This window comes from Theobroma cacao, chromosome 3 (genome assembly GCF_053813885.1).
Source record: "Theobroma cacao isolate CCN51 chromosome 3, ASM5381388v1, whole genome shotgun sequence".
In the NCBI taxonomy this organism is placed as follows: Eukaryota; Viridiplantae; Streptophyta; class Magnoliopsida; order Malvales; family Malvaceae; genus Theobroma; species Theobroma cacao.
This window is the reverse complement of record NC_142641.1, coordinates 40,533,872-40,561,546: the sequence shown is the minus strand read 5'-3', so window position 1 is coordinate 40,561,546 and position 27,675 is coordinate 40,533,872. Positions and strand designations below refer to the sequence as shown.

General features: G+C 37.8%; 4 protein-coding genes and 1 non-coding gene across 8 annotated transcripts; all 5 read left to right on the top strand.

Moving 5' to 3' along the window:
- The first annotated feature begins 182 nt into the window (after positions 1 to 182).
- LOC18605806 (Transducin/WD40 repeat-like superfamily protein) lies at positions 183 to 5,658 on the top strand. Its single transcript, XM_007039050.3, has 8 exons — positions 183 to 440; positions 891 to 2,191; positions 2,319 to 2,409; positions 2,559 to 2,716; positions 2,813 to 2,864; positions 3,470 to 3,549; positions 3,642 to 3,735; positions 3,918 to 5,658. The coding sequence occupies exons 2-8, from the start codon at positions 1,016 to 1,018 to the stop codon at positions 4,448 to 4,450; spliced, it is 2,184 nt and encodes a 727-aa protein (XP_007039112.2). The 5' UTR covers positions 183 to 440; positions 891 to 1,015; the 3' UTR covers positions 4,451 to 5,658.
- A 3,459-nt stretch (positions 5,659 to 9,117) lies between these two features.
- Positions 9,118 to 11,685, top strand: LOC18605804 (Tetratricopeptide repeat (TPR)-like superfamily protein). The gene is made up of 4 exons (XM_018118214.2): positions 9,118 to 9,329; positions 9,628 to 9,752; positions 10,387 to 10,633; positions 11,439 to 11,685. Exons 1-4 carry the CDS (start codon positions 9,209 to 9,211, stop codon positions 11,660 to 11,662), a joined length of 717 nt encoding a protein of 238 aa, XP_017973703.2. The 5' UTR covers positions 9,118 to 9,208; the 3' UTR covers positions 11,663 to 11,685.
- Positions 11,686 to 13,625: 1,940 nt separating this feature from the next.
- Positions 13,626 to 13,696, top strand: TRNAG-CCC (transfer RNA glycine (anticodon CCC)). Its single transcript has one exon. It is a non-coding gene; the product is annotated as a tRNA-Gly (tRNA).
- A 2,521-nt stretch (positions 13,697 to 16,217) lies between these two features.
- Positions 16,218 to 20,284, top strand: LOC18605802 (O-Glycosyl hydrolases family 17 protein). Of its 3 annotated transcripts, XM_007039045.3 has the most exons (4): positions 16,218 to 18,250; positions 18,342 to 19,318; positions 19,491 to 19,806; positions 19,970 to 20,284. In XM_007039045.3, exons 1-4 carry the CDS (start codon positions 18,118 to 18,120, stop codon positions 19,990 to 19,992), a joined length of 1,449 nt encoding a protein of 482 aa, XP_007039107.3. In that variant the 5' UTR covers positions 16,218 to 18,117; the 3' UTR covers positions 19,993 to 20,284. The 3 variants fall into 3 exon arrangements, with proteins under 3 accessions (XP_007039107.3, XP_088660270.1, XP_088660271.1); XM_088804144.1 differs by lacking the exon at positions 19,970 to 20,284 and having other exon boundaries at positions 18,342 to 19,356; positions 19,491 to 19,574; XM_088804145.1 differs by lacking the exon at positions 19,970 to 20,284 and having other exon boundaries at positions 18,342 to 19,397; positions 19,491 to 19,574.
- A 1,647-nt stretch (positions 20,285 to 21,931) lies between these two features.
- Positions 21,932 to 25,211, top strand: LOC18605800 (acyl-CoA-binding domain-containing protein 2-like). 2 transcript variants are annotated; one of them, XM_018118513.2, is made up of 6 exons: positions 21,932 to 22,611; positions 23,101 to 23,206; positions 23,326 to 23,426; positions 24,301 to 24,392; positions 24,505 to 24,602; positions 24,903 to 25,211. In XM_018118513.2, exons 1-6 carry the CDS (start codon positions 22,106 to 22,108, stop codon positions 25,077 to 25,079), a joined length of 1,080 nt encoding a protein of 359 aa, XP_017974002.2. In that variant the 5' UTR covers positions 21,932 to 22,105; the 3' UTR covers positions 25,080 to 25,211. The 2 variants fall into 2 exon arrangements, with proteins under 2 accessions (XP_017974002.2, XP_007039103.3); XM_007039041.3 differs by having other exon boundaries at positions 23,323 to 23,426.
- The last annotated feature ends 2,464 nt before the right edge of the window (positions 25,212 to 27,675 follow it).

Here is a 27,675-nt window from a genome sequence, read left to right as displayed (position 1 = left end):
AATGGTAGAGAATATGCTACTACATAGCATATAACAAAGATAAATTATTTAAATAGGTGGATAATAATACACGAACACAAAGTCACAAACACACACCCTACTCTGGTAATCTCGTTTCTCGGTCCATCAGTTCACGAATATCAAGGGAGTTATTCTCTTTCCTGTTTTACCCTTACCACCATTTTTTCATACTATTATATATTTACTATATTTTATTCTTAATTGTAGATTTGATTTGATTTTTTATATTTATATTTATATGTCTATTTATATCCGTTTCTCTGTCCAGTGTTCCCCTTGCTTCCCCGAGAGAGAGAGAGAGAGAAAGAGAGAGAGACAGAGAGAGTTCATAAAGCTCCAAAAACGTTTTTAATGGATGCTTCGATCTATGCCCCCTTCAGTTTCAAAGAAATCTCATAGAAAACGAGCCCCATCCCCATGTAAGCCAATTTTATATTCCTTCATTGTATATAAACCAAAATCTCCCCTTTGCTTAAATGGATCACTTTGTAATGATATTATTTAAATGTTTTCTGTTTTTGTTTTCCTGGTTTATTACATTTCTTCAAATGTAATCATAAGATCTTCAATTTATATAAATGGCGTTTGATCTCTGTGTGCTGAAAACTGTTTTGGCCCATTAATATTTTGCAAAATTTGCGTTCTTTTTTGTTACTAAAATAGTTTGGATTTCTATATTGAAGTTTGGATTTTTTTGATTCAATGGAAAAGACCAGGTTCAATGGGTTTGGATTGGGATCCATGTTGGATCTCTTGGGTTTTGTTTTTTTGGTATTATTATCAATTGTTTTGTTTTATATAATTAGTCTTTGTTTCTGTTAAACTGATCTTGTGTTCTGTGTTTCTTGGTTTTTGCATTTTCTTTTCAGCTTTTTTTTTCCTGGGGTTGCTTGTGTGGAAGGAATTTAGAATCTACCACATTGCCTAGGGCTTAAAAAAAGGTGCTTTTTTTTTTCTGTCTGAGGAGGGTTTCATGGGTTGAACTCAAAGAATAATGGGTAGCTTAAGAGAAGACGAAGAACGTTCATTTTTTGATGCTCATGAGCATATTGCAACAATGTCTGGTTTAAATACTAATTACATAGAGATACCTGATCCGAATTCTGGTTCTGATAATTGGTTTGAGAGTAGTTTCCAGTATGATGTATGGATTCGTAGCCCTCGGAGTGTTAAGGAACGACGGAGTAAATTCTTGGATTGGATGGGAGTGCATTTAGATCGAATTTTGTGTGAGAATTCAGTAGATGAACCTAGTTTGGAAGGAGAAGTTGACAGACTTAGGGAAACCAGTGCTGCTGTTTTGAGAACATCTGACTTTGAAGAGGAATTTTCTTCGAGTCGTTCTTCAATGTCTTGTTGGTCTAATGATAATTTTGATTTGTCTGAGGAGTCCAGTTCGCGAGGTAATTTCGTGTGCAGAGAAGGAAATGATGGTGGGGGAGCTGTATGTGATGTTGATGAAGTGGGTCAGGATGGGAAGACAAGTGAAGATTGTGAAATGGGTGCAGAGCACTTGGTAACAGGTGAAGAGTCTGAGAACCTTTCTGTGTCATCACCCTCATTTCAACAACTTAGGGAGAGGGAAGTTGAGAAGCAGAATAAATCAGAAGGATTAATGAAGAGAGTTAAGAACAGGTGGTTGAGTAAATTGCGCTCCATAGCATGCGTCGTGGATAGACAGGTTGAAGATGATAGATTGAGAGCCATTGGAGATGATTCAATTGTAGGGCCTAAGGTTCATAGAGTTAAGGTCCACCAATGCAGGAAACGAACAAAGGAACTTTCTGCGCTCTATAAGGGTCAAGATATCCAGGCCCATGAAGGTCCAATTTTGTCAATGAAGTTCAGTCCTGATGGGCAGTACCTAGCGAGTGCTGGTGAAGATGGTGTTGTGCGAATATGGCAAGTGGTGGAAGATCAGAGGTGCAACGACCTTGACATTCCAGAAATAGATCCTTCCTGCATATACTTCACAGTGAATCACCTTTCCGAATTGAAACCCCTCTTTGTAGATAAGGAAAAGGTGGGCAATTTAAGAAGCCTGAGGAAAACTTCTGATTCAGCATGTGTTATCTTCCCTCCCAAAGTTTTCCGGCTATTGGAGAAACCATTACACGAGTTCCATGGGCACAGTGGTGAAATCTTGGATCTCTCATGGTCAAAGAAAAATGTGAGTCAACCGATTTATGTACATGTTTTTCATAATCACCCATCAAATAAGAGAAATGGGTAAAGAAAATTTTTCATTGAAGTAAGATTCTCATTTAATGTGTCTGACTTCTGTGTTCATGTTTCAGTATCTGCTGTCTTCCTCAGTTGATAAAACTGTTCGTATGTGGCAAGTAGGATGTGACCATTGCCTCAGAGTGTTTTCGCACAGTAATTATGGTGCGCTTCTGGCTGATTCTCTCTCTGTCTGTGTGCGTGCATTTTTTAACATGTAATTATCTAATTGAAGGATAAGTAAGTTTGTTGTAGTTTGGGCATGATCTCGTCCTGACTCCTGATAAAAGATTACCTCTCATAATGTGATGCAGTAACCTGTGTTCAGTTTAACCCTGTGGATGACAATTACTTCATTAGTGGTTCAATAGATGGAAAAGTACGCATTTGGGCAATTTCTGGTTGCCAGGTTGTAGACTGGACTGATGTAAGAGATATAGTTACTGCAGTGTGTTATCGCCCAGATGGACAGGTTTGGTTTCTTGCTCCTTTATCTTCTAGGGAATTACACTCACATGGTCGAGTTGTTTGAACTTTGATGTAAAACATCTTTTTGCTATTTATGCAGGGAGGAATTGTTGGCTCAATGACAGGCAGTTGTCGCTTTTACAATATGTCAGGTATGCTTTCTATGATATGATTTGATATCCATTCATGTGATTGGTTGATTTCTGTTCATCAGTTTTATGAATGAAATACGCAGTTGATATGTATATGGGATTATTAATTTGCCAAGAAGAGTGCTTTTGGTTTGATTCTTAAAAGTTGTTATAGAAACGATCTTTAAACATAGGAGGACTAATAAAATTATCTAATGGGCAAGCTTGTAAAATTCTTTGATTGAAGAAGCTCAGGCAATAATTGGATTCGGAGAAAATGTTCTTTCCTGCTAGCGTTGCAAGTAGGGCTTTGTTAGATCATTACCTAGCAGCTGAAGGAGCTGGTGTAAATAATAAATCTGTCAAACAGAATCTTTTTACTTAGCTTTGTGCTTACCTGGCTTTAGAAGTAAATTGTTTTTGGGAAGTGATCTTACCGGTATGCAAAACGTTTGTGGTATGCATTGGAAATAAAGTGCTTAGCAATATCTAACAAATGTAACAGTTTGGACTTTCCTCTGAAAGTGATATGATTGCATGGGCTTTAGAAATATGTTTCTTTCATGAAGTGGCATTTACAGTTGGATGGATTTTTTAAAAACTAACCTTTATGTTGCTTTATCTAGACAATCACTTGCAACTGGATGCTTATATATGCTTAAATGGGAAAAAGAAGTCAACCTGCAGAAGGATAACTGGCTTGCAGGTATTTATTATCGTCCCTTCTTTTGGTCACCATAGGCTTGTCTTAATAGCTGAGATGTGCAGTTCTCACTCATTATACATTATTCTTTTCAGTTTTTACCACAAGATTCAAGCAAAGTAATGGTTACTTGTGCTGATTCACAAGTTAGAATTCTTCAAGGACTGAATGTGATCTGCAAATACAGGGGTATATTCCTGTTCTTCTCTAAACTTTCAATCATATAATAACTGTTTGCTCCAACTGCATCACCTGGGCAATTGGACACCTCAGTTTCTTACATTTATTAAACTCTGAATCTGAAACACAAGCTTTGCGTTCCTTAGTCTTATTCTTCTCCTAATTTAATATGTCTCTTTCTCACTCCTCAGGAGTACGTAATAATGGAAACCAGACATTAGCATCATTCACTGCTGATGGGAAGCATATTGTTTCAGCTTGTGAGGATGCCAATGTATATATATGGAATTGTGTTGCTCAGGATGAGCCTACTCTCTCTCAGGCTAAAGACATAAGACCTTGTGAGCGCTTCTCTGCCAATGCATCTATTGCAATACCTTGGAGTGGCCTGAATGGAAACTCGGAAAATGGGAGGCAGTTTGAAGTATTGAATGATAATTTACCAGAAAACCTACCATTTTCTTCACCTTCTTATTTCTCTCTGAGCAATGAATACTTTTTGGAGTCTTTTCCCAAGGGATCTGCGACTTGGCCAGAGGAAACGCTTCCTTCATCCAGTCCAATGTCTGTGTCATCTTCAATGCATAAATCCCAGTACAAGTTTCTAAAAACTTCATGCCAAAGTACATTTAGTTCTCATGCATGGGGTCTTGTTATAGTGACAGCAGGGTCAGATGGAAGAATAAGATCCTTCCTCAATTATGGTTTACCAGCCCCCGTTTGAAACACTGGTGGCTTAGTGAAGGAATCAGAGAATTAAGATATGTCCAAATAGTACAGTTGATATATTTGGTGCCTACATTGATTGACTTACTACTGCAGATACCTTGTTGAGCTTGAATAGGGACTAGTGATTTTGAGATTGACAAGATTGACAGCATCAACTGCCATGGCATGTTCAGGGCTGAATGGTTGATGGGCGTGCACAACTCAGATAGATGGTTGAGAATCTGAGGTTTTCTCAGGGCCCATCTAAGATTTTCAGAGGTGGTCTGCAACTGAATTTGGTCACAACAAGTGGCGGCTGTTCTATGGTTGCAGTGAAATCCCTTTTGGAAGGAGCAAGTGGCCGAGGTTAGCTTATCTGAATACCTTGGTTAAATTTATGATTGGTTGATTTGTTACTCGAGAAATTTTGTCTGCCCGAAAAGATTATACAAGTCATGTGCTAGGAGACGGCAATTGAGATATTACTTGTATAATAGAAGGAGGTGCCTGTGGCCTGTGGCCTGTGGGGCCTTGTAGAACAACCTCTTTCTTTTGTTCTCTTAAATAGGAGTAGGAATCCAGAGTGGTGGTTGCAGTTCATTCAGGGGAAAAAAATGGTGGGGAGCTTCACCATTATCATATGTTGGCCGCTTTGCATGATTGAATTGTTTGTCTGCCATTTTGGGTCTGCCTCATGGTAGGGCCATTCAAACCTGGTCGTGGAGGTGGAATTTACCAGGTCTTGTTTTTCACTGAATGGGCTTCCCTGCTGACTCTAGTGCTTGAATGCATACCGTTTTTGTTTGTTTGCAGAGCACAATTCCAGGCCATTCCTTTCATGGCGTGTTTGTTACCCTAATGGCTGCAGTTGACTATCGGCTAACACTATTCATGCTTCGTTGCCAATGATCCTTTTTCAGTTTTGCGAACACGTTTCATAGCTGTACTGATTTGATATCTATACTAACATCCGACAGAGCTACTTTTACCTTTTTTCCTTTTGAAAATGCTAGACTCCATCAGCAATGGCTTGAGTTTAGCTCAAATGTAATTCTAATCTACTGTTGTAAATAAATTCAAACATGTTGGGTTGGTTTTCCTCCCAAGTAAATCATTATACGTGCTGTGGCATTCATTGTACAAGAAGCAAGAAGCTTTTGTAGTCAGTATATATGCGGTGTCATTCATTGTACAAAGAAGCAGGAAGCTTTTGTGGTGTTAGCATTTCCATGTTATCATGTACTTCAAATGGCACTGCCTGCCATTACCCATTTTCAGATTTTATGGTCAACTATCTTCCAAACATCAAAATATAACCTAAACCTTTTTCATGGAAGATTTTCATTTTCCTGTTTTGCACTTGCCGGTAAAACCGTAAAAGTTGGTTTCTTGTTGATAAAAGATACAGGAACGGCCATGGTTGTTGGTAAAAGAAGCTCAGCGAAACAGGTTTACTAAAGATGATAAAGCAATGTCTGTCACAAAAGTTGTTGATGGTAAAAACACTGACAGGACAAGAATCCAAGGCCAAAGACAATTTACAAAATTTGGGATCAATGTCGAGAATAACAATAAATGAAACCACTAATTTCAAAGTTGAAGCATCAGCTCTGCTCATGATGAAACATCACCTTGGGGAACAAGGCATAGTTGCCAGATAAAAGTTAAACCAACTATATCACCAAATGCTTGCTGATGCCACATTCAGGAAAATCCAATCCATGAAAAAGTTAAAGACAAAAGCGGATGATTAGCGAACTAAGACAAAATTAATTGATATTAACGCGTACCAAGGTACCATAATTAGGGGACCAGAAAGCGCAAACATGATTAGTTATTAAGGGCCAAAGCCAAGTGTGTTAGTCTTAGCGGTTAACCTAAATTAATACCCTTTCGTGTTGGCTTTGATATCTAGCAATCTATGAAAAGACAGAGTGCTTGGTATTCTTAATTTCTTAATTTGTTGGACTGTATGATTATTAGAGGACAATGTACATCTTTTCCCCCTCTGTTTTGCTAGGCCAGCAGTATTATAAGACAATCCAATCAGTTATCGACATTAATACATTGTATTAAATATTAGAAGATGAATCACATGAGACAGAACAAGAGACTGAGTGATACATTTCTTAATTTTTGATTTAGAAAACTATGTTAGTACTAGATACAGACAAAAGCTCCCGACAAAAAGACATGTGATATCTCTTTGGTTATACCCTTTAATCGATCTTTTAAGCAATGATTATCTTTTAATCATGCTGTCTTCTGTTCTCTTTTCCTCTTTATTTCCTTTAAACACCTAATTCTGGTAGGTTGCCAACATTAGGCCATTAGCCTATCCAATCGGCTATTCCAAATGCTGTCTTGCACTGCTTCTTGTTTCCTTCTTTTTCATTTTAAAACGATCTGAAAGGACTTTTTTCTTAGAGGGCGAAAGGCAAGTTTTCACCAAGTTTACCTGTCCTATTTCCTCTTCACTTTTAATTTTAAGGCAACCACAGTGAGCTGTTTAGGTGACAAATACAAATATGCCATTCTTCCTATGAGCCCATATTTTAATAAACCCCAGCCCACATCAAAGGCATTCGGTCAGCTGATCAGGGCAATCTCCACTCAGGGCTGAAAACGAAGCCCAAAAGGAGCAGAAGGCTTCGGTCATGATCAGGCCGTAGGCCTAAAGGGCTTCCAATGGCTATGTCTTTTTTGTTTTGGTGCTAAGGACTAAAGAGGCATTTTACTCAAAACAAGCTACTTGGGGGGATTTCATTTACTTGAACTGCAGGCTTCAATTTCCCTTGAAGAATATCAGGGGTAGTTGGATGCCATTATTTCCAATGAAGAAACAATTGTTTAAAGAGAACCAAAGGAGAAAAACAAGTTTGGATAAAAAAATGTCATGAGAGAAAGAAAAAGGAAATATTAGCGGGTAGAACATCTCATCGACTCTAAATAATTACATGGAATTCACTTTTCTTTGAGGTGATCATATTCCTGAGTGCCTGAGGCAATTGATGCTGAAAACCATGAATCATGAAGATTGGAGAACGTCTATGACAAGAAAACAGCCTGCAATCAATTTCCTCAACTCCACAATTATGGTAAGATTTTGACATACTAGTTAGGACTATTGAATTTTAATGCTTCAAATGCCTCATAGATGGAAAAACCCTTTTTTTTTTTTAAGTACAATTTTCCAATCTGATTCATCTGTTTCCCTTTCACATCAGCATAGTTTCAATTCAAATGATCAATTTTCTTAAAGAACAAAAATACTAGCTTAATGCTTTCTTTTACGGCATGTCTAATCTTATAGAGTTAGGAAAACAAGAACCCCCATGCATTTTTAGGTGAATGAGGATTAAAATTTCGGGTTTGCTAAGTTTTTCAGGGCCCTACTAAATTAAATTTTTGTTTGCATTGTTTGTTGGTGGTTGGATAGCATCAACTGTTTCAAATTAGCAATCATGATTATTCACAAATCGTGAGGCATGTTCCTTTGTTTTGTTGGAAGAAAAATTGTTAGTGATGTCGCATCGGACACAGACATGTAGCCAAATGAAATCAAGGGAGAAGCTAATTGTTGCTTGCTGCTAAAACAACTTGACTTAAACCCAGATGCAATTGTCAAAGAAAGAAAGAAAACATTTCGCCATGAATCATAAATCTTAGCTATTGAATCTTTGATTAAATCACAAAATTAAAAAAATCCCAGAGAGAACAACATAAAATTTCAGAGATTCAAATTCATCCTCCGACGAATGATTTCGAAGAAATTAAAGGAAGATCTTCAGTCAATAAACGAGATCGCTTTGGAAATTTCACAAACACCCAAAGACAAGGAAACATTTGAACAAAGAGAAACACCACAAAAGAATAATAATAATAACAAAAAAGCCGACCCTCATATCAAGATTCACAGAAAAAGAGAAACGAAACGAAATCCTACATACAATTCCCAAATAGAAAGGGCTTGCAAGATTTAGACGGGGAGATTAACGACGTCGTTGGGAGGAAGGTTGTCGGTCCTAGAGGTAACAGATGAGCAGATGGAGGAGCAATTGGTGAACATGAGAGGGCGATCGTGGGCCTCCGAATCATCGGCATCATCGGAGGTAGAGAGGTTTATGCAAGAACAACGTTCCAGCGACGCGAAGAAGGCTTGGGCCACACTCGTTCCCAACCACGCAGCCATGTAAGACAAACAGCTGCCCTGATTTTCCATTCTTTTTTTTTTTTTTTTTGGTTTCCTTGCAGAAGTATTATCCGATTGATTTCGGCGTTGAGTGTATGTTTGCTTTTTCTTTATTATTATCTTTCTTGGCCTTGAAATTCAAAAGCCCTAAGTTAAGCTTGAAGAGGAAGCGGATGGTCAAAGATAAACCAGACGAATTTATCTCGTACGCTTTATCTGCTTTTCATATTTTTGCCTCTTACTTTTTATTTAAGGTTTCTGACTCTTTTGTTTTTGGGTAAACAACGCCCTAATCCCTAACTAATTTTGGTCGGGCTTCTATAGGTTTGAAAACAATAACCCAAGCTCTGTCCAATATGTGTCAGGCTTGTGGGCTTGGGCAGGCCTGCTTGGTCCATTGATTATAGGTAGCCTAACAGTTAATTTGACTGAATATCTGCCAAGGACATAATCTTACGTGTCATGCCAGGTCAGATAGATGTATGTGCCTGCTGCGGCTACAACCATCATCAATGGATAAACTCGCAATGGACTTGAAGTGATAGGGAGATCAGAGAGAAAGAGAAAGCATACAACACAGAAATGGCGACCCTTTCAACTCCACTCTCCCAGAACGCTTTATCCTTGCGACAATTATCGACGAAACGCCTCCATTGTCCTCTTCATCAACTCCCTCTACCTATCAGAATCAACTGTTCTTCTGGTATGCCTTGTTTTTTCTTAAAACGTTCCGAATTCTGTACTAGTTTTTTTCTTCATTGTTTTCCTCTTTTTCACTGTGGGAATAATGGATCAAGCTAGGGAAGTAACGGTCGTAAAAAAAGAAAATAAAAAGGGAATTCCTGTTGTGGGGATAATCTCAATTGTTGGTGATGTCTGTGGTGACAGTCAAGTTTGTGATTTGAGTTATTGTCTGAAACTTAATGGGCAGCCTTGTTAGCTAATATACTTTTTTCAGTTCCTGAAGATTTTTATTTTAACGTTTTCTATCATGGAAGCAGCTAGTAAATGTGTTTCCAAGACCGAGAAAAGCTCATCACCGTTTAAAGAACTGAGGAGTGTAGCTTGTGGCCTTCTAGCCGTATGCGCTGTTGCTACTGCCTCACCTGTAATTGCAGCAAATCAGGTTGAATACCTGCACTATTTTTCTGGGTCTGTTTAAGCATATTTGCCTATGACTTGTTTGGCTTAGGTTTACAGCTCGTAGTTTAAGAATTGCATGGGACACACTAAATTGTTGGACACAGTTCCTTTTAAACCTTAGCAATTCATCATAAATTAGGGACTCTTGATTGCTTCCATTAGTTTCACTTTAAGTGGTTGTAGTAGGCTTTTTAAATTTTAATGCATGGCAATAAGCCTTCTTGCAATTAATTGTTATTTGAAACTTCAAGTTACCTTGCCTGTTTATTTCTTGTGTTTATGTTTTCATGCCAGAGCAAAGCTCTCACTCTAGTCAACCGTTTGTTGATCAGCTGATCTACTTGATGCATGCATAACTTTCCTATCTTGGCCAGAACTAAGAAAAAATGAATTTTATAGGAAAACTTGCCTAATTAATTATTACTATCAACTGTCATCTAAGTTGCCAGAAGTCCTTTATCCTGTATAAACAAACTGATTTACTTGGTAAGAGTGCCTGTGGGGAATAACTGTTCCCATATCCTCTGGTGATTCCAAACAACAATGTCGTTGATCATAATAATTACTAATTTCAAGATAACTAAAGGCTACAAAACTGTAATATGTTTGCTATGCAGAGGTTGCCTCCACTGTCAACAGAGCCCAACCGATGTGAGCGTGCATTTGTTGGTAATACAATAGGTCAGGCAAATGGTGTATATGATAAGCCCCTTGATCTGCGCTTCTGTGATTACACTAATGAAAAATCCAACCTGAAGGGAAAGTCTCTTGCAGCAGCACTCATGTCAGATGCTAAGTTCGATGGTGCAGACATGTCAGAAGCCGTGATGTCAAAGGCTTATGCTGTTGGAGCTAGCTTCAAGGGTAATCTTCTGTATTTTCTTTCTGTTGCCTTCTCTGAAACCACCCACCTCACTAAAGATCAAAATGTTCGACCAATGCTAATTTTTTCTTAGAAGACTACTCATGCAAATTATCCGTTTGACCAACTTTGGCACAATTATTTGGTTAACTGCATTTGATTGTAGGCCTTAAGTAAAGAATGATTGTTTAATGCTTTCTATCATCATTTTGAGCACATCCTGCGATTGCACCACAAAAGAATTGAAGTCCTTGAGAAAACTACTATGTGTTGAGAGCCACTATTTGACAAGACAAATGCAAAAATAAAATCCATCTATTTTGATTGCTATGACTACAACATATCTCCAAGATGTGGTCATGATAAGGAAGATGACATTGATTAAATAACATTTAAATGTGAGAAAACATCTGAATTATGTATAGTTATTTTGAAATTAGAATGCCACCATCCATAATTCTGTATATGCTGGACTACTGGAAGAACGAGAACAATGAAGAGTGAAGTTTTTAAACTCATTTTGTTGCTTTTCACTCATACATATGCATGTCTCAAAATCCTTGCCTCAATAGCTTCCTTGAGTTCTATTGAGTTCTTCAAAATTACTTGTAAATGACAAATCTATCAAAACAACTGCACTTTTTTTTAAAGAACTAAATGGTAGTGCTTTTCTACATAAGACTCATTGATAAAAGACGAGGACTTTGCAATATGTGAAAAAACTTTCATTTGCAGTCGTAGACAGCATAAATGTTGAAGATCATGGCATGGGTTTATATAGAAGAACAATAACCAAATTATTTGCAGGTGCAAACTTCTCGAATGCTGTTTTGGATCGAGTTAATTTTGACAAAGCTGATCTCCGAGGAGCTGTTTTTAAGAACACTGTGTTATCTGGTTCTACTTTTAATAATGCTCAGCTTGAAGATGCAGTTTTTGAAGATACCATCATAGGTTACATTGATCTTCAGAAGCTATGTACAAATATAAGTGTCAGTGCTGATGGAAGAGCTGAGTTGGGTTGTCGATGACTGCAGCTTATTCTCTTTTCTCACGTTTCCTTCTGTCTTGTTTAGCTACTGCAGGCTGCAATTTTTTTTTTTTTTGAATGGCAAGTGATCATTAATAAGCAAAGCCAGATCAGGCAATACAAAGATAAACTGCCAGAGACAGTTCTAAACAGATAGACTTAAAGGAAAGCCACAACAATAGAAAGGAAAAAAATTTCAACAAGACAATACCTAGAAATTCACAAACTCAACTGAGTGAACAAACTAGGTGAGCAAACATGGTAGATTGAGCACCCTCGTTATCCAAAACAGCTCAAAGGATTATAACAAAGTCGAAAAACGATTGAACCTGATAGTCCCAACTTTTGCAAGCCCGTCAGCCAAAGTGTTTGCCTCTTTGTTAATGTGAGTGAAAGTAAGATCTTTGGAGCTTGTTTTGAACGCTTCAATACAGTTGAATAAAAACTTCATGTGTCACGGAACAGAGTTGTGATCAAATGCCCGAGTGATGGTATTTTTGGAATCACCTTCAATATGGAGAGTGCTAGAGGCCCAAGGTGAAGAAAAGAAGAAAGAAAGGTCCTCTTTGATAGCAAGAAACTTAGCGTAGTTGGAGTCTTTGATGCCAATGGAGAAGACAAAACCCCTTTAATGAAACCATTGTAGTCTTTAATGGCACCCCAAAACCTATACCTGCAGGCCCTGGTTTCCCAAAGGTAGAGCCATCAATATTCAGTTTGAAGGAACCTGGTTATGGTCTCATCCATTCAAAGATGACTCTTTTGCATTTCCTAATATTGATACTGATTCGACTAGGTTCGAAAAGGAAGTGAGATGTTAGAATGTGGTTGAGTGGCCACTTGCCCTTGCACCAATGGGCTAATCTAACAAGGATAATGTCTTGCATCTGATTCACATCAAGTTGTTTACTTTGGAAAAGGGTTTTGTTTCTACAAAGCCATATTGACCATAAGGTAGAGAAGAAGAGCATGTGTCATATTTCAAGAGAACCATAAGGTGGTTTATTGTTTTGCCAAGAAACAAAGAAGCTAGTGGCATCACCCGGGTGAATCCAACTAAGCCCCCAAAGGCTACAATTGTGCATCCAAATGTTCCAAGAAACTGAGCAAGTGAAGAAAAGGTGAGAAGAGGTCTTAGGTTCAACATTACACAGAGTGCAAAGGGAAGCATTAATATCAAGCAAACCTCTTTTGAAGAGTTCGTGCTTGACAGCGACTTTTCCAAAAAAGACTTGTCATTTGAAAGACTTCAATTTTTTGGGGGAGGGGGGGCAAATCCCTTCCAAAATTACCTCCAATGTGGTTGGGAAGCCCAAATGTTCGACTGGCAATGGTTGAAAAAAAGAAGAAGACATGTATGTACCACTAGTTGATTTCTTCCAAGTGGCTTTGTCTGGGCAGAATAATGGTGAGGTTGGATTGATTTGACTACATCCAAGAAAATGCTCCACTGACCAAGTTTCCAATTAAATGGGTTATGCCTTAGCGGAATGTTCCACCTCCGACAATTCTTTTCGTATGAACCGAAGTTAGCGACTACTCCTGTTTATTAGTAGCAAGAGCAAAAAATCTTGGAAACCGTACGAAAGAGATTGGTCATCTAACTAAAGGTCAATCCAATAGTGAATAGTTTTACATTAATGATTTTGTTAAAAAGTTGATAATGAAATGAATCATGCGTAAATGAGTCAATTAAATAATAAATCTTCACAGTTTTATATGTATTTACTTTTTTTATTAATCATGAATCGCAATTTGTACAAAAATATATACAATTAGTAATCCTTGGAAAGGATTGTCCACCTTTTGATTCGAAACATAAGAGTTAGTATCTGTAAGCTATTGCTTGACAAAGTTACTTTATGAAAAAGGAAGAGTTTGCCAGAGGAAGATTTGGAGACAACCAGCATATCAACGTACTCTTCTTTTGACAAGCATTTTTTCCAACAACAAGTAGTGCACAAGCGCATCTAGTGTAGTGGTATCATAGTACCCTCCCACGGTACTGACCGGGGTTCGATTCCCCGGATGCGCATTTCCCATTTTACAACAGTCCAAGCAATATGGTGTTTTACAAGACCGGGGTAACTGACGAGGACAGTAATGGTGGGTAAAGAGTAACCATTGTTCGGCTGACCCGCACATGTTTGGTGTGGCCGTGAAGTAACGATGAAAGCGTGGATAATTGTACATTTCATTTTCTATAGCCCATCAAATACCGGTGGCCTTCATTTAGGAAATTTAATGATTATTACGTGCTATTAACTAAGGAAAAAAGTAAACGGAGAGACGTGCTTTTTAGAAAGGATCTTGCTGTATATTTTAAAAAGGAAGACATCTTGCTTTTATTTGAAATGAAAATGGCTTCTCTATCTCTATCCCTTTTATAATATTTAGTTACGTGTACAAAATACAAAAATTTATTAACATCAGTGTCTGTTTGTTAGAAATGTTACCATCCTTTTGATTATTCTAGAATTTCTTTTCGCGAAATTAAAGAAGTGGGTACCGTGGCTTGTTCTTTCCTGGGTTTGTACCTTCTTCGAAACCTTTGTCAGCAAGGTAAAAGTCAAGAAGGTCACGTTGGTGACAGACCGTTGTCACTTTTTAATTTTTAATTTTTTTATTATTATAAGTTTAAAATTATATATATATATATATAATTTTATTATTTTTATAATTATCTTCTAATCAACTCTTATTCAAAATCTTGAATTCGTCGCTTCTTGTCAAATTGCATCCTCATAATCAAACGAGCAAGACAGGATGAATAATTGCACATTGCATTAAATACCAGTGGCCTACATTTTGGAAATTTAATGGTTATTGCTTTACTGTTAGAAAGGATGTTGCTGTAATGTTTTAAAGAGGTAGGCCATGTTTTTATTTATAACTACTGCCGTCATTTTTCCATCAAAATGTTGATTCATTTTTGTATCTATAAGATTTAATCAGAGATAATAATTAAAATTGCATGTTCTCCATTATGTTTGAACTCAATAACGTCGGGGCATCACTTCAAGTGATTCACTTGAGTTGTAATTGATGTGACAGCAGCTCAAATAGAAATTATACTTTGCTATATATTGCATTACCTACCCCAAAAGGCAGATTTGGGAACTAAGGTATGGCTTCTTTAGGTGATTCCCATTTTGCAGGAGTACCAAAATGTTAAAGACAGAGTTAATGAGGATGGGGCAACTTCTTAAAAAAGGTCGGTGCAAACGCGCCCACATCCTTTCATATGCCTAGTAGACTCCTTTATTAGATTTACCAACCCCATATTGAAATTGTACACTAGAAGCTGAATGGTCACCTCTCTTTAGTTTTTCTGATATGACTGGGGGGGGGGCCTTATTCATCTGGTAATGCAGTACAGTCTGTAGTTGACAAGTGTCTACAAATACTTGTTAAAATCAAATCCGATAATGAATTTTACATTTCCTTACAACAGACAGGTTTTCAACCTCCATTCTCACTTCAATCACTTTGAATCAAGCCCAGGTCAAACTGGCACAAAAGCCAATAGCAATTCTGTATATACCGTACCATCTTTTTTTGCTTGGAAAGTGGGAAGAAAAAGGAGACACATACTAGCGTATTGAATCACAACTTCCCTAGATTAAAACTGCTGAGAATGCAGCAGCAGACTTGATATCTTTCTCCAGTGGATGCTGACCTCACATGAAACAATACTTGTAATAGAGCAAACAATGGACCAGACAAAATTACAAAAGGAAATATTGGTGGGAATAGTAGCTTTGATGAGAAAGAATTTACCATTTGTTAAAGATGGCATGCAGGTAATGATTCTGAAATGATAAAAGATTTGTCACCATAGGTGGTTGTTTTATTTTCCCTCCGAATTGACTGATGGTGGTTAGGTTGTTGGGATTGATAATCTTGAGCTGCCATTCTTTCAGCAACTACAATTCCTTTTCATTTAGACTCTTTAAACTGACTGTCCAATCTCCAACTATTTTCTGCACCGTCCGATATATACCAGCCCCTTCATTAGTATGGCACCTAATCAGTCAGTTTCCCAAACTGTCCTTCGAAAATTAAACAGGCTTAAATTACAAACAACTAACAAGCAGTTCTTTTCTTCTCTGTTTACCATGCCTCATTGCGGCAAAGGCATTTTGGTAATTCAGCAATCTGTACTGGTTTTTTTTCTCCTCATACTTGGACCTTCTATTTATAGCAATGGGCCTTAGATTCTAGGGGTCATCAGTGTTGGATGATCCAGATCAGAGAAAGGTTGAGAGAGAGAGAGAGAGAGAAGAGAAAGTAACTTAATTCCTCTTTGTAATGTTTCTTGCTCAAATGAGTATTCCAATCACAGTTGCATTTGCATGTATATCAGTCCAAAATATAGAGTATAGTCTATATATATAGTCTCTGTTTACTGTAAGTTTGGCTGATAATGCTTCTGTTTCTGAGATGCTCATTTGAACAAGCAATGTTAAAAGTGGAAGTTCCTCTACCAGGCTGTTCTTGCTTTCCTTTGCACCTCATATTAAAAGCGTAGGTAAGTACCTATGTAAGGTAAACTCTCCCACTTTCCAGTGTCGCCAAATTTTAGATGCAACTGATCTTTAGTATTTGGTTCTTGCCATCAAAATGCAGATAAACAAATAAAGCACATTGCGTACACACACACAAAACTTTATTAGTATTTGATCGAGTCTTACTACAAACTTTTTGCCTCAGAACTGATAACATCATTACTATATGGTGAGTTTTAGGAGCTTGCTCTCTGTTAGCCTGGCTAGTTAGGCTTCATATATCTTGGTTGGAGTTAGACTTAATGCTTATTAGCATCTCACCAAGGAAGGGACAAAAAACTGAAGTGGGTAACACTTACATGCTTGATGCTAACAATGTTGTTTGTTAATTTCTTTCGTCCTCTTTCCCCTTTTTTGTGGACAAATCTCACCTTGTTTCTCTAGAGGATTTTTCCCCTGCATAAAATCATTATATCATTGTTTATTTAATCATTATCATTTGTTTTCATTTTAAAGAAAAAGGATTCAAACCCGTTTTTTAAATATAAAAAAAATACATAAATCATCATTGAATCAAATATCATGTAATACCGATTATCATTTATCAAATAACAGTAATCAAACTTGTTGGTAGGGTTGAATTGGCTTTTACTATTGCAACTAATAATCAAAATGCCTTTCATCGAGTAGCTCTGGATAAGTGGTAACATGAGTGGTTTCAAATGCATTTGGACATTTTGATGTAGACAAATGCCAAGAAATTAATGGGAAGGAAAAGGATAAGAACAAGGCTTGCCCAACCAATAAAAAAGTGACAGGCTGAGAAACTGGCTGAGCTGTGAAATGCTGAAAAGGTACTTGTCGGGGAAAACGTTCAGTAATAATTTAGTGTACGATGAATCTAGAGCTGGATTTCATTGTTTTTTCTCAACAGCATTTTCCATTCTGCTTCGATGGAAATATTTAAATTTTTTAGTTACATTTTTTTCATTTTCATTGCTGATATATGCGACTTCTCCGACTGTATTTTATTCAAAATTTTATTTGGTACAATCAAATCTATAGACACCTAAAGCTCTGCTAGTATAGTTTTGATTCGCAAACACAGGCCACAAGCAAGAGCTTAATTCAGTGAAAAAAGGTCAAATAAGTAATAAAAATGAGTTGGCATTTCTTCTTTTGAGGGGTTGTTTTTTGTTTGAGCCTCTTGGTTGAACTGTATTTTTGGGTTTGGCTGAGAAAGTGTCTGTTTCTGGTTTTAAGGTGGGTTATAATTGTATAGGTGTGATGGGGGACTTGAGTTCAGCAAGGTTTTGTAAGCTGAACTTTTACTGACAGAGCTTTTTGTTTGTGTACCGGGATTCGGGAGTGTTATTCTTGACTTGGGGACAACAGTTTAAAATCTTCTGCTTTCTCTAGGGGCGAATTTCGTTCTCTCCTTTCCTCAATATATTGAACTTTCAAAAAAAAAAGTAATAAAAATGAATATTAGGCTCTCTTATACTGCGTTGTGAGAGTTGATAGGATTCTCACTGGTTATATTAGGAGCTGAAGAATATCGTATTGTTTAAGCTAATAAGGAACTCAAGACAGCTGATACCTTCTCCAGCATGGAAGAAAAGATTATTCCCCTGCCGTGGACTAAAGTAAGATCTGACAAGTTTCATTAGTTGTCTCGATGACACTTCAACTTCAATATACCAAGCTGATTTACTACACAAAGCCCGGTTCGCATTGTCAAGATTGGCCCATACTTGGTTGCAAGAAAAAAAATTCCGTTGCAAAGAAAGGGAGAATGATGTAACAGAATCAAAGGAAAAGGTATAATCCAAAGTTACATCTAAAGCAGGCGCAAACGATAAAGTTCTTGCAAACATGGTTCATGCCACGGCATCCAGACCTTCCCCCATTCACAAAGAAAAGTATCTCACACTCCACTTCTTGAGCCATGGTTTGCCCCCAATGCATCATTCAGCATCTTCCCATACCCACCAAAGCCATGGCGAAAGAATTCATCTCTGTCTTTTCTTCTGTATTGGTCGCAGCCATCTTATTTTTTCTGGCATCAACGCTCGTCCGAGGTATGAAAACTATGATATTCCACTTGCAAAAATTTTGTACCAACATAGATGTATAACTGATTAATTGGTGTGGTTATCTTTTTTTTTCTAGGAGTCGAAGGGACAATTGGGATAAACTATGGCACCGTTGCGAACAATCTTCCCCCACCAGCTCAAGTGGCGCATTTCCTTTTAGAGTCCACGGTCATCAACCGCGTTAGGCTCTTCGACGCCAACCCTGACATTCTAAAAGCCTTTGCCCACACTGGCATTGCTATCACAGTAACTGTTCCAAATGATCAAATCCCTCGCCTTACCAAGCTAAACTTGGCTCAACAATGGGTGGAAGACAATATCCAACCTTACACACCAGCCACGAATATAGTCCGTATTTTAGTAGGCAATGAAGTAATATCAACAGCAAACAAACTGTTAATAGGAAGTCTTGTTCCAGCTGTGCAAACCCTCCACACCGCCCTTGTTGAAGCTTCACTAGACCGTAGAATCCAAGTCTCCACACCTCACTCTCTAGGCATTCTCTCAAATTCAAGCCCACCATCCACTGGAAAGTTTCGACAAGGCTATGACACTCATGTTCTCAAACCATTGCTTAGCTTCCTTAGAGCTACCAATTCACCCTTCATGGTGAACCCTTATCCATTTTTTGGCTGCTCACCTGATACCCTTGATTATGCCCTGTTTCGGCCTAATGCAGGAGTGTTCGATGAAAACACAGAGCTGCATTACACAAACATGTTAGATGCTCAATTAGATGCGGTCTTTTCAGCCATGAAATTCGTAGGATTTGATGATCTTGAGATTGTCATAGCCGAAACTGGTTGGCCATCCATGGGGGATTCGACCCAAGTTGGTGTTGATGCAGAGAGTGCAGCTGAATACAATGGCAATCTCATGCGGCACGTAGCATCTGGTGCTGGCACACCCCTAATGCCAAACCGGACTTTCGAGACCTACATCTTTGCGCTTTTCAATGAAAATCTTAAGCCAGGGCCTACATGTGAGAGGAATTTCGGGCTCTTCCAACCAGATATGACACCCGTTTATGATGTCGGGATCCTAAGGCCCACGGTAGCTGCCGGCCCCAATATTCACCATGTTACATGTTTGTTAGTCATTACAGCCAGCCTTCTAATAATTAATAATCATGGTGAAAAATATATTTCATGAATTAATTAGATAAAATTGATTTACCGATAATGATTAATGAATTTTATCTATTCTTGTGGTTTGTCTTTGGCAGGCTAGATCATCCATTCCTAACAACCCAACCCCAGTGCCAACGGCGGCGCCGGTGAATCCTACGCCAAGGTCTGAGGGAAAACAATGGTGTCTTCCCAAAACGGGCGCGGATGAAAATGCTTTACAAAGAAATATTGATTATGTGTGCGGTTTGGGTTTGGACTGTGGACCGATTCAAGAAGATGGAGCTTGCTTCCTTCCTAACACTGTTCGAGCCCATGCAGCTTTTGCCATGAATGCTTACTATCAATCCACCGATAGGAAAGAGTATGATTGTGCTTTTGAGCAAACTGGAGCCATCACAGACGTTGATCCAAGTAATTAAGATCACGAATACCTCTTCTTACTGCCCTGTTATCCACCCTTGTCTTTCTGATGCATCCATGTTCTTAATTAGTAGCTAGTAGCATATTTTTGATTGCTAGAGCTCATCTTTGACAAACTTTCTCTGAACCCTTTTTTGTTCTTTTCATGTTGCAGGCTATGGAAAGTGTCAATACTGATGCTGATGGAGAGGACAGCTTGTTGCAATCAGACAACCAGGGGGCATAGAACTAGGAATGATTGATCAGTTTCAATTTTGTTTTCGCTTTTGTTATTATAGTTCCTTTACAGACAAGAAAACAGGAACAGGGAGGAGGGATGTAACATGCCTAGACATAGACGCATGGTCATATGGTGATGGTATTCGCAGCGAATTACATTCCAGATATATACACAAATTTTTTACTAGCTCAAAGATGTAATGCTTGAATCGACATTATGTTGTGGTATAATTCCGTGCGCTTTGATGAATACTTGTCTATTATTATTATTATTTTCAAACAATATATGCTTTCATTAAATAAAGAGATTAAAACAGCTCACGCATTCCAAATCTCTGGAATGGTACAAAACGAACAACAGCAACAGAAACTTCCCCCATATCACAATGTCCAAAATCAACCGCAGACTCCCTTAATTGAGAGCTACACAACATAAAGCAGAAGCATACGAATTACAGCAGGCCTGCTCTGCTCCCCTTTTACCCCGATCTCCATTCACATAACAAAACCAACAAAAATACAAGACACAGACAGCAAGAGGGATTCCTTACTCGGACTTCTCACCTTTGCCACTTCCAACTGCCAGTTGTTTACAAAACCAGAACACATCAGCTGATATTATCTTTTCATATAAGTTCCAGACTGCAACTTCCTTCCCTACCATACAGCCGAGAACATGTCCCCTCTCTCCACCCCCGATCTTGCTAGAGCATCAGCGAAACTGTTGGCTTCTCACAAAACATTTTTGAAACAGACCCCTCCAGTCAATTGCTTGCGGTTTCTTCACGAATAGAAAGAGTTGACTGTGGGCCGCAACCGAAATAGAAAGTGTGGCTGGATTCGGTTCCTCGCCTCAACCCTCCTTAAATTGGGCTATGAACGCAGCAAACTGCATACCCACACTCACGCATAGCATAACTATGTTCATAGACAACATAAGATGGTTTTGCTTTAAGATTTTGAGATAGATTCCCATAGTGGTAAGTCTTTTCATTTTTGCTACCGATCTGATTGAACTAGTTACATGGGGACACCAATTCAAAAACGATCCATTTTATTATTATGTAAAAACTTAAATTCAAATCCTAAAGGTCGTTTATTCCAACTGTTTATAATTATTAGGTTGATTATTAAGTAACATGTAAAAGTATAAATTATACTAATAATAATTAAACAATTACCAACCTCTATGTTGTTACTATTGTGTGAAGTTTAATATAAATCAAAGATTAACTAAATAAATCAATCAATAAATTATTTTACAATTCAACCAATTATTCCAAACATAAAAATCAATTCAGCTATGAATTTTAAATGCAGTATAGATATTTAAAACAATTTTTTATATTTATTTATTGTGATTGAAGATTTTATTGTTTATGATTAAATTATGTCAAAATTTCGTGATAATATTTACGTAACTTAGTGGGTGATATCAAAACTCATTAATGCATTAATATTAGTAAGTTGTAACACATGGCTTCTAATAAAAGATTATTCAAAGGCTGTAAGAATTAACCAACCACATAAAGAAATATAATAAAGGCCAACAACAGTGAACTAAAAGTTCTGATACATCACGTGTGAAACACGTGATATACCATCTCTCCGGAGATAAAGACAAAGAGAGATCGATATTTTTTTTACCAGTACCACCAAATTCAACGACTAAAAACAAGCCACCTGTCTAACAAAAAAGAAATAACCATAGTCCGCGAAACACCTGATCCAATTCTAGGGTGCGCACTACACCCACGTAATAGTTCTCTTCTCGCTATTAATAGGATGCACACTGTTCCTCCGGCGCCAAAGTTTCGTCCTCTTAAAACTACTAAAAAGAGGTCCCCCAGCCCAAAAGGAACATAAGTAAAAAATATAAAGAAAGCTAAAAAAAGAAAAAGAAAATTATTTTCGTCGATCTTCAAAAGGTTTATAGGGTTTTAGTTTAACTCCGATGACAAGATGATCCATTTCTAGGCTTTCATTTCCCTACGCTTTTGTCCGTACAAATACTCTCAAATTTTAGGGTTAGGGTTTTTAATTTTTACTTAAAAATATCTTGGTGGATTCCATGGCTGACTGGCAACAGCTTTTGCAATCAATACTCATAGGTCTTCTCTTCTCTTATCTCCTCGCTAAGTTAATCTCCTTAGTCGTTTCTTTCAAAGAAGATAACCTTTCAATTGCCCGAGCCCGAACCGCCCATGTCCAAGCCCACAACAAACTCGACTCGGGTTCCGAATCCGACCCGCATGTCCGCACTGATTTCGGGGGACATCACGACGCGGATTCGGTGATCGCCGAAGTGGGAAGTGTTAGGAACGAGAGTGATGGTGGTGATGACGATGGTGATGATGATGACGACGATGACGATTGGGAAGGGGTGGAGTGTACGGAGCTGGATGAGGCGTTTAGTGCAGCGACGGCGTTCGTGGCGGCGGCAGCGGCGGATCGGTTGTCGCAGAAGGTGTCGAGTGAGGTGCAGTTGCAGCTTTACGGTTTGTACAAAATTGCCACTGAAGGTCCTTGCACTGCTCCTCAGCCTTCTGCTTTGAAAATGACGACTCGTGCTAAGTGGTAAGACGGTGCTTATTGGCGTTTTCTGTTTTTTTTTTCTTTTCTAATTTCTTCGTCTATTTTTTGTTGGTTTGTTGGTGGGCTGTTTCTTATTTTGGGAAATGTGAATGCTACAACTGAGCTTGCTGAGTATAATTTAATTTGCTTCGCTGGCAACAACAGATTCTTTGATAAAAGTTTTCACTTGGTTCTGAGAAGTGTATTCTTTGATCTTTTTACGATTCAAAGTTCAGCTTGTTTTCTTGAAGCACTTATTATGAGTAGACATTTGGGTAAAGTTGGTGATGAATGATAATTGACATGTTTTCTCATTCAATCGGCAAAGTTTGCTTGTCCTTTTTTTTTCTTCTTTTATTACTCCCACATTGTGAGGCACTGCCATTTAGCTTGAGAATTGTTTCTACTACATAATTCAACATTTAAATGATTGCAAATTGCTTGAGAATTTACATTCCTAATATTTGAATTTGGATATCATATTTTTGTTAGGCAAGCATGGCACAAATTGGGTGCTATGCCTCCAGAAGAAGCAATGCAGAAATACATTGACATCGTTACAGAGCTATATCCAACTTGGGCTGCTGGTTCAGCTATGGTGCAATTTTAATCTTTTCTGTTGCTATCTTGCCGTTTTTTTGATACTGTTTTATTATCTACTTTTTTTTTCCTTTTGTGTTGCTGATTTACTGATTTATCAACTTTTGTTCCTAGAAGAGCAAAGGTGGGGCTGAAAATGCTGCAAGTAGAGATGCCAAAGGACCAATGGGACCAGTTTTTAGCTCTTTTGTGTATGAAGAGGAATCTGGAAATGAGTTGTAAGGTTCTTGGAACTTCCATCGGGTGTTTTTAAATGCTATTTATTAGGTCTATTTATGTCTCACTGAGGTTAACAAGTTAGGAGAATACCAATTGAATTGTTTTTTGGGTACATTTTGATGTAAACTCGACCTTTAGTTGTGTATATGTGATCAGGCTTGAATTTATTTGTGCGGTTGATGATTTATCTTATAGATATCTGATATTTGCTTGAGCAAACTTATGTAGGTCTTTGAAGTTACTGTTGTTTGTGATGGAGTAATCGGTTTTAAACATGCAAGAGTCATATGGAAATTTGAATAGAAAAAATTCTTCCTTTCTTGAGGTATAATTAAGCATGTTTACTTTTTTACTCATGATAGTAAAATTCTCTTCTTGTTATACTATGTTGTGGTTCTACTTATCATCTTCCTATCCAATACAATATATTTATGGAACCTTCCACAGTCAAAGGTCATTTAACTATGGACTATGAAAATGGAATGTGCCCCTTCCAGGATTTATGTTTTCAAGTCTGATTTTGGACATAAGTCAGATAGTTATATTTTACTGTTTGTTCTGTGCATTATGGGTTCATCTTTTGCTGTTTGTAGGGAATTCTGAATCTCTTTCACAAGCATTGATGTTACTTGTTCATTTATGATGCCTTAGGTATAGTGTAAGTCACTATGTGCTGGTTGTTAATATGGTTGTGCTTTTTTGGACTATGAAATGGTTCCTGTTAGACAAAGGGGTGCATTTTTGTAAGTGATTCATTAATGAATTAAACTTTCCTTCTCCAAAAATTCTTTAACACTTCCTTCAGATCAGAGGGTATAGTTCTTTAGTAACTAAGAATTTTGATGGGAATGCTAAAGGATTATTCTTTTTCAGGAAAATGGATGCTATTCATGCTTTTGCTAGAGAAGGAGAACTGGATAATTTGCTTAAATGCATTGAAAGTGATGTTTCTGTGAATTTGCGAGGTTTGTTTCTATGAAGCTGTTTTTTTTCCTTTAAAGAAAGAACTAGACTTGCATACCAGGGATTTGAAAGACTTGCATAACCTTCTAAGCTCTCTGCTTATGATGCATGCAGATAGTGAAGGCAGGACCCCATTGCATTGGGCTGTAGACCGTGGCCATTTTAAAATTACGGAAGCACTTGTTAGCAGGAATGCTGATGTGAATGCTAAGGTAGTTATTGTTGTTGGTGTCACAATTAATTGGTTTTTACTCCCTGATATTTTTTTGCTTGCTGAAACTACTCATAGTTTTCTTGATGGGTCTGTAATGCATGACAAAAATTATGAAATATTGTCTTTGCAATGTTTTATGTTTCAATAGAGTACTGAAGTAAATGAGAAATAAGAGTTTTGGGTGGTTCATGCGTCAGCTTGGACCTATTCAATGGTGCACAATATTTTTCATATATTATTCTCTCTGTTTCTGGTGTTGTCATCAGTGTTGTTAAAATCTTTATTTTTCTATTGGAAGGACAATGAAGGCCAAACCCCCTTGCATTACGCTGTTGTGTGTGAGAGGGAAGACATTGCTGAATTTCTTGTGAAACAAAATGCAGACAAAGATATGGAGGACGATGATGGCAACTCTCCAGTTGACCTGTGTGCGTTGGATTGGCCTTGGTTGCAATGTGCAGGCAAAGCCGATTAACCTATGGGTTATCCTGAGTTTGCTTTCAGTTAAAATAGTTCTTGACAAATTACTCATGGATGTATATGGCTATAAACAACCTTTTGTTCTTTTTCCATAGTTATATGCTAATGTGGGGCACTATGTTGTTCATTTATTGCCCTCATCTTCTTAATTACTGCTCCCTCTTTCTCCCTAATTATATTGAAGAGAATATTTAGCCAGTGAAATGAATTCAAATGCTTTCTTTTGAAGGTGGTAAAAAAGAGAGAGGTTTATTCATTCGTGTGACTATATCACCAGTTACTGATCTAGTTAAAGTATGCGGACTAGTGACAACGCGGGTGTCTCCCTTCGAAGGGTTTGAGCAGAGTTTTGTTATATATACCGTTATGTCGTGGACGGTGTGGGGGTTGTGAGCAGTTAACCTAACTGGTTGTTGGTGGGAGTTGAGATTTAAATGTACGAGGACCATGTGTAATCGATAACAAAACTCTGCCTCTTCGGCTGGACGGTTGGGCAGCTCCTTAAGGTGGTGTTTGGTGTTTTAATATCATCGCCATTGGTATAAATGAAAAAGTTTTGGATTAAAGTTTTAAAAATATAATATTTTAATGTTTGATTTACAATTATTTTATTGAAAATATGGTTTTAATCCTTAAAATTATGGTTAAATATCAAAATTTAAGTTTAATACATGGACATGTTAAGCAGTGTTCATCGGTGGATTGAGTTGGGTTCATATGATTTTTTTTTTTAAGTTATCAAATTTTAGTTCAATTTGGTTCGCTCATTTAATTATTATTTTATTATTAGATAATAAAAACAGTATCATATATTAATATTTAAAAATATATTTAAAAATTTAAATAAATTATTTATTATTAAAATGATAGATGTTTTAAAATGTAAATTTAATAAACTTGTCATTTTCACTTCCCCACCCAAAATTGAACATGTGAAATAGGAAGCATACAGGGGAGCAATCCTCGCCCTTTTCCCTGTCTCTCTACTCTTGACAACCCCCCCTCTTTCAGCTTCTCAGCAAAGTCCTCCTCTTCTGCATTTTGCTTGTCATCCAACCACTCCAGGGCGTCTTTAATTGCTGAATCTATCTTCTCCTCCTCTTCAGACTCAGCAAGCCTGTCTTAGTCATTTATGTGGTTCTTCATATTGTAAACATAGTTCTCCAAGCTATTCAAGCATCGATCTTCGCTTTCATCTTCTTGTCTTCCTCGGCAAACTGCTCTGCTTCCTGAACCATACGGTCAATTCTCATCTTGATTCAACCTACCTTTGTCATTGGCAATTGTAATCTTCTCAGACCGCCGCCCCGAGGCCATGTCTTTTGCCCTAACGTTTAATACACCATTGCATCTACCTCGAATGTAACTTCAATCTGGGGGTTCCTCTGTTGAAACAAACGAGTTGGCACGCATTTTCATGAATTTTCTTTTTTTTTTTGAATAAGTAAGGATTTTCATTGATCAAGACAGGGAGTCCCTGTAATTTACAAAAGAATCTGACTTGAGACAGCAGTCAGTTACAAACCTGACTTACAAAAAACACAGCCAAAATAAGGACCAACCAGTGAAGGTATCATAAACGGTCCCACATCTATTTACAAGCATCCAAAATCTTAAACAATCCAGAAATTAGTGGAAGCAGAGAACTACCGTTACCTTCCTTGCTAACAGGATCCAGGACGTGAATTTTCTTAAAACAGATGGATGACAGCCATGGTAAATTATTCACCTTGGAGCTGGAGCAATATCAAATAAATGGAATTTCCCAAGCATCCTGTAGTCCTTTGTGAGACTCCTTTCACCGTCAAAAACCTGGTCATCACCCCACCAACAGTTTCGTTGCCAAGGTCAGCGGTGCCACATCCGGTAGAAGTATATCTGAAGCACATTTGATGACAAAAACAATAGTCAGTTCTCAGCTTCCGGAACCTGCTTGATCAACAATAGGAAAGAGATATAGAAACTGGAAATTTGGAAAAAGAATTTTTACCTTTGGTTCTGTCGCCTCCTTCTCCACTCTAGATACTTACCTATATAGCAGCACCATACGCGACGGCCTCATCTGGGTTCACACCCTTGTTTGGTTCGTTCCCATCAAAGAATTCCTTAAGAAGCTGTTGAACCATGGGAATTCAAGTGCTTCCACCAACAAATACAATTTCATCAATCTGGTGCTTCTGCAAACCAGCGTCCTCCATGGCTTTCTTGACAGGTCCCATGGTTTTCTGAACAGATCGTTATACAACTCTTCAAATCGAGCTTGAGGAAGTGGTTTCAGAAATCTGTTTCATCAAACAGATATTCAATCTCCACGCGGACCTGATGCTGGCTGCTCAGTGCTCTCTTGGCTCGCTCACATTCTCTCCTTAACTTTCCGAAAGCTTTGTTGTCCTTTCCATTCTTTTTTTTTCTTGATCAATTTAATGAAGTATTCCATGATTCTCCGATGAAAATCCTCTCCTGAAGAAAATATTAGTCTGCATTAGTCCTGATTCTTTGTCGAATTTTCAACTGAGAGGTTAGCAGCCGAAGCAACGTGGTAGCCAGAAAGAAGCCTGCCTCCCCCAATGAGTATCTCCATTTGTGGTAAG

Bases quoted from the DNA above. Each gene is read 5' to 3' on its own strand.
- LOC18605800 (XM_007039041.3), top strand. From the start codon at position 22,106: ATGGCTGACTGGCAACAGCTTTTGCAATCAATACTCATAGGTCTTCTC. The intron at 22,612-23,100 runs GTAAGACGGTGC...TATTTTTGTTAG, and splicing joins ATGACGACTCGTGCTAAGTG to GCAAGCATGGCACAAATTGG. The intron at 24,393-24,504 runs GTTTGTTTCTAT...TGATGCATGCAG, and splicing joins TGTTTCTGTGAATTTGCGAG to ATAGTGAAGGCAGGACCCCA.
- LOC18605804 (XM_018118214.2), top strand. From the start codon at position 9,209: ATGGCGACCCTTTCAACTCCACTCTCCCAGAACGCTTTATCCTTGCGA. The intron at 9,330-9,627 runs GTATGCCTTGTT...TCATGGAAGCAG, and splicing joins CAGAATCAACTGTTCTTCTG to CTAGTAAATGTGTTTCCAAG. The intron at 9,753-10,386 runs GTTGAATACCTG...TTTGCTATGCAG, and splicing joins CTGTAATTGCAGCAAATCAG to AGGTTGCCTCCACTGTCAAC.
- LOC18605806 (XM_007039050.3), top strand. From the start codon at position 1,016: ATGGGTAGCTTAAGAGAAGACGAAGAACGTTCATTTTTTGATGCTCAT. The intron at 2,410-2,558 runs GTGCGCTTCTGG...AATGTGATGCAG, and splicing joins GTTTTCGCACAGTAATTATG to TAACCTGTGTTCAGTTTAAC. The intron at 3,550-3,641 runs GTATTTATTATC...TATTCTTTTCAG, and splicing joins GAAGGATAACTGGCTTGCAG to TTTTTACCACAAGATTCAAG.
- LOC18605802 (XM_007039045.3), top strand. From the start codon at position 18,118: ATGGTTTGCCCCCAATGCATCATTCAGCATCTTCCCATACCCACCAAA. The intron at 19,319-19,490 runs GTAGCTGCCGGC...TGTCTTTGGCAG, and splicing joins TCGGGATCCTAAGGCCCACG to GCTAGATCATCCATTCCTAA. The intron at 19,807-19,969 runs GTAATTAAGATC...TTCATGTTGCAG, and splicing joins CATCACAGACGTTGATCCAA to GCTATGGAAAGTGTCAATAC.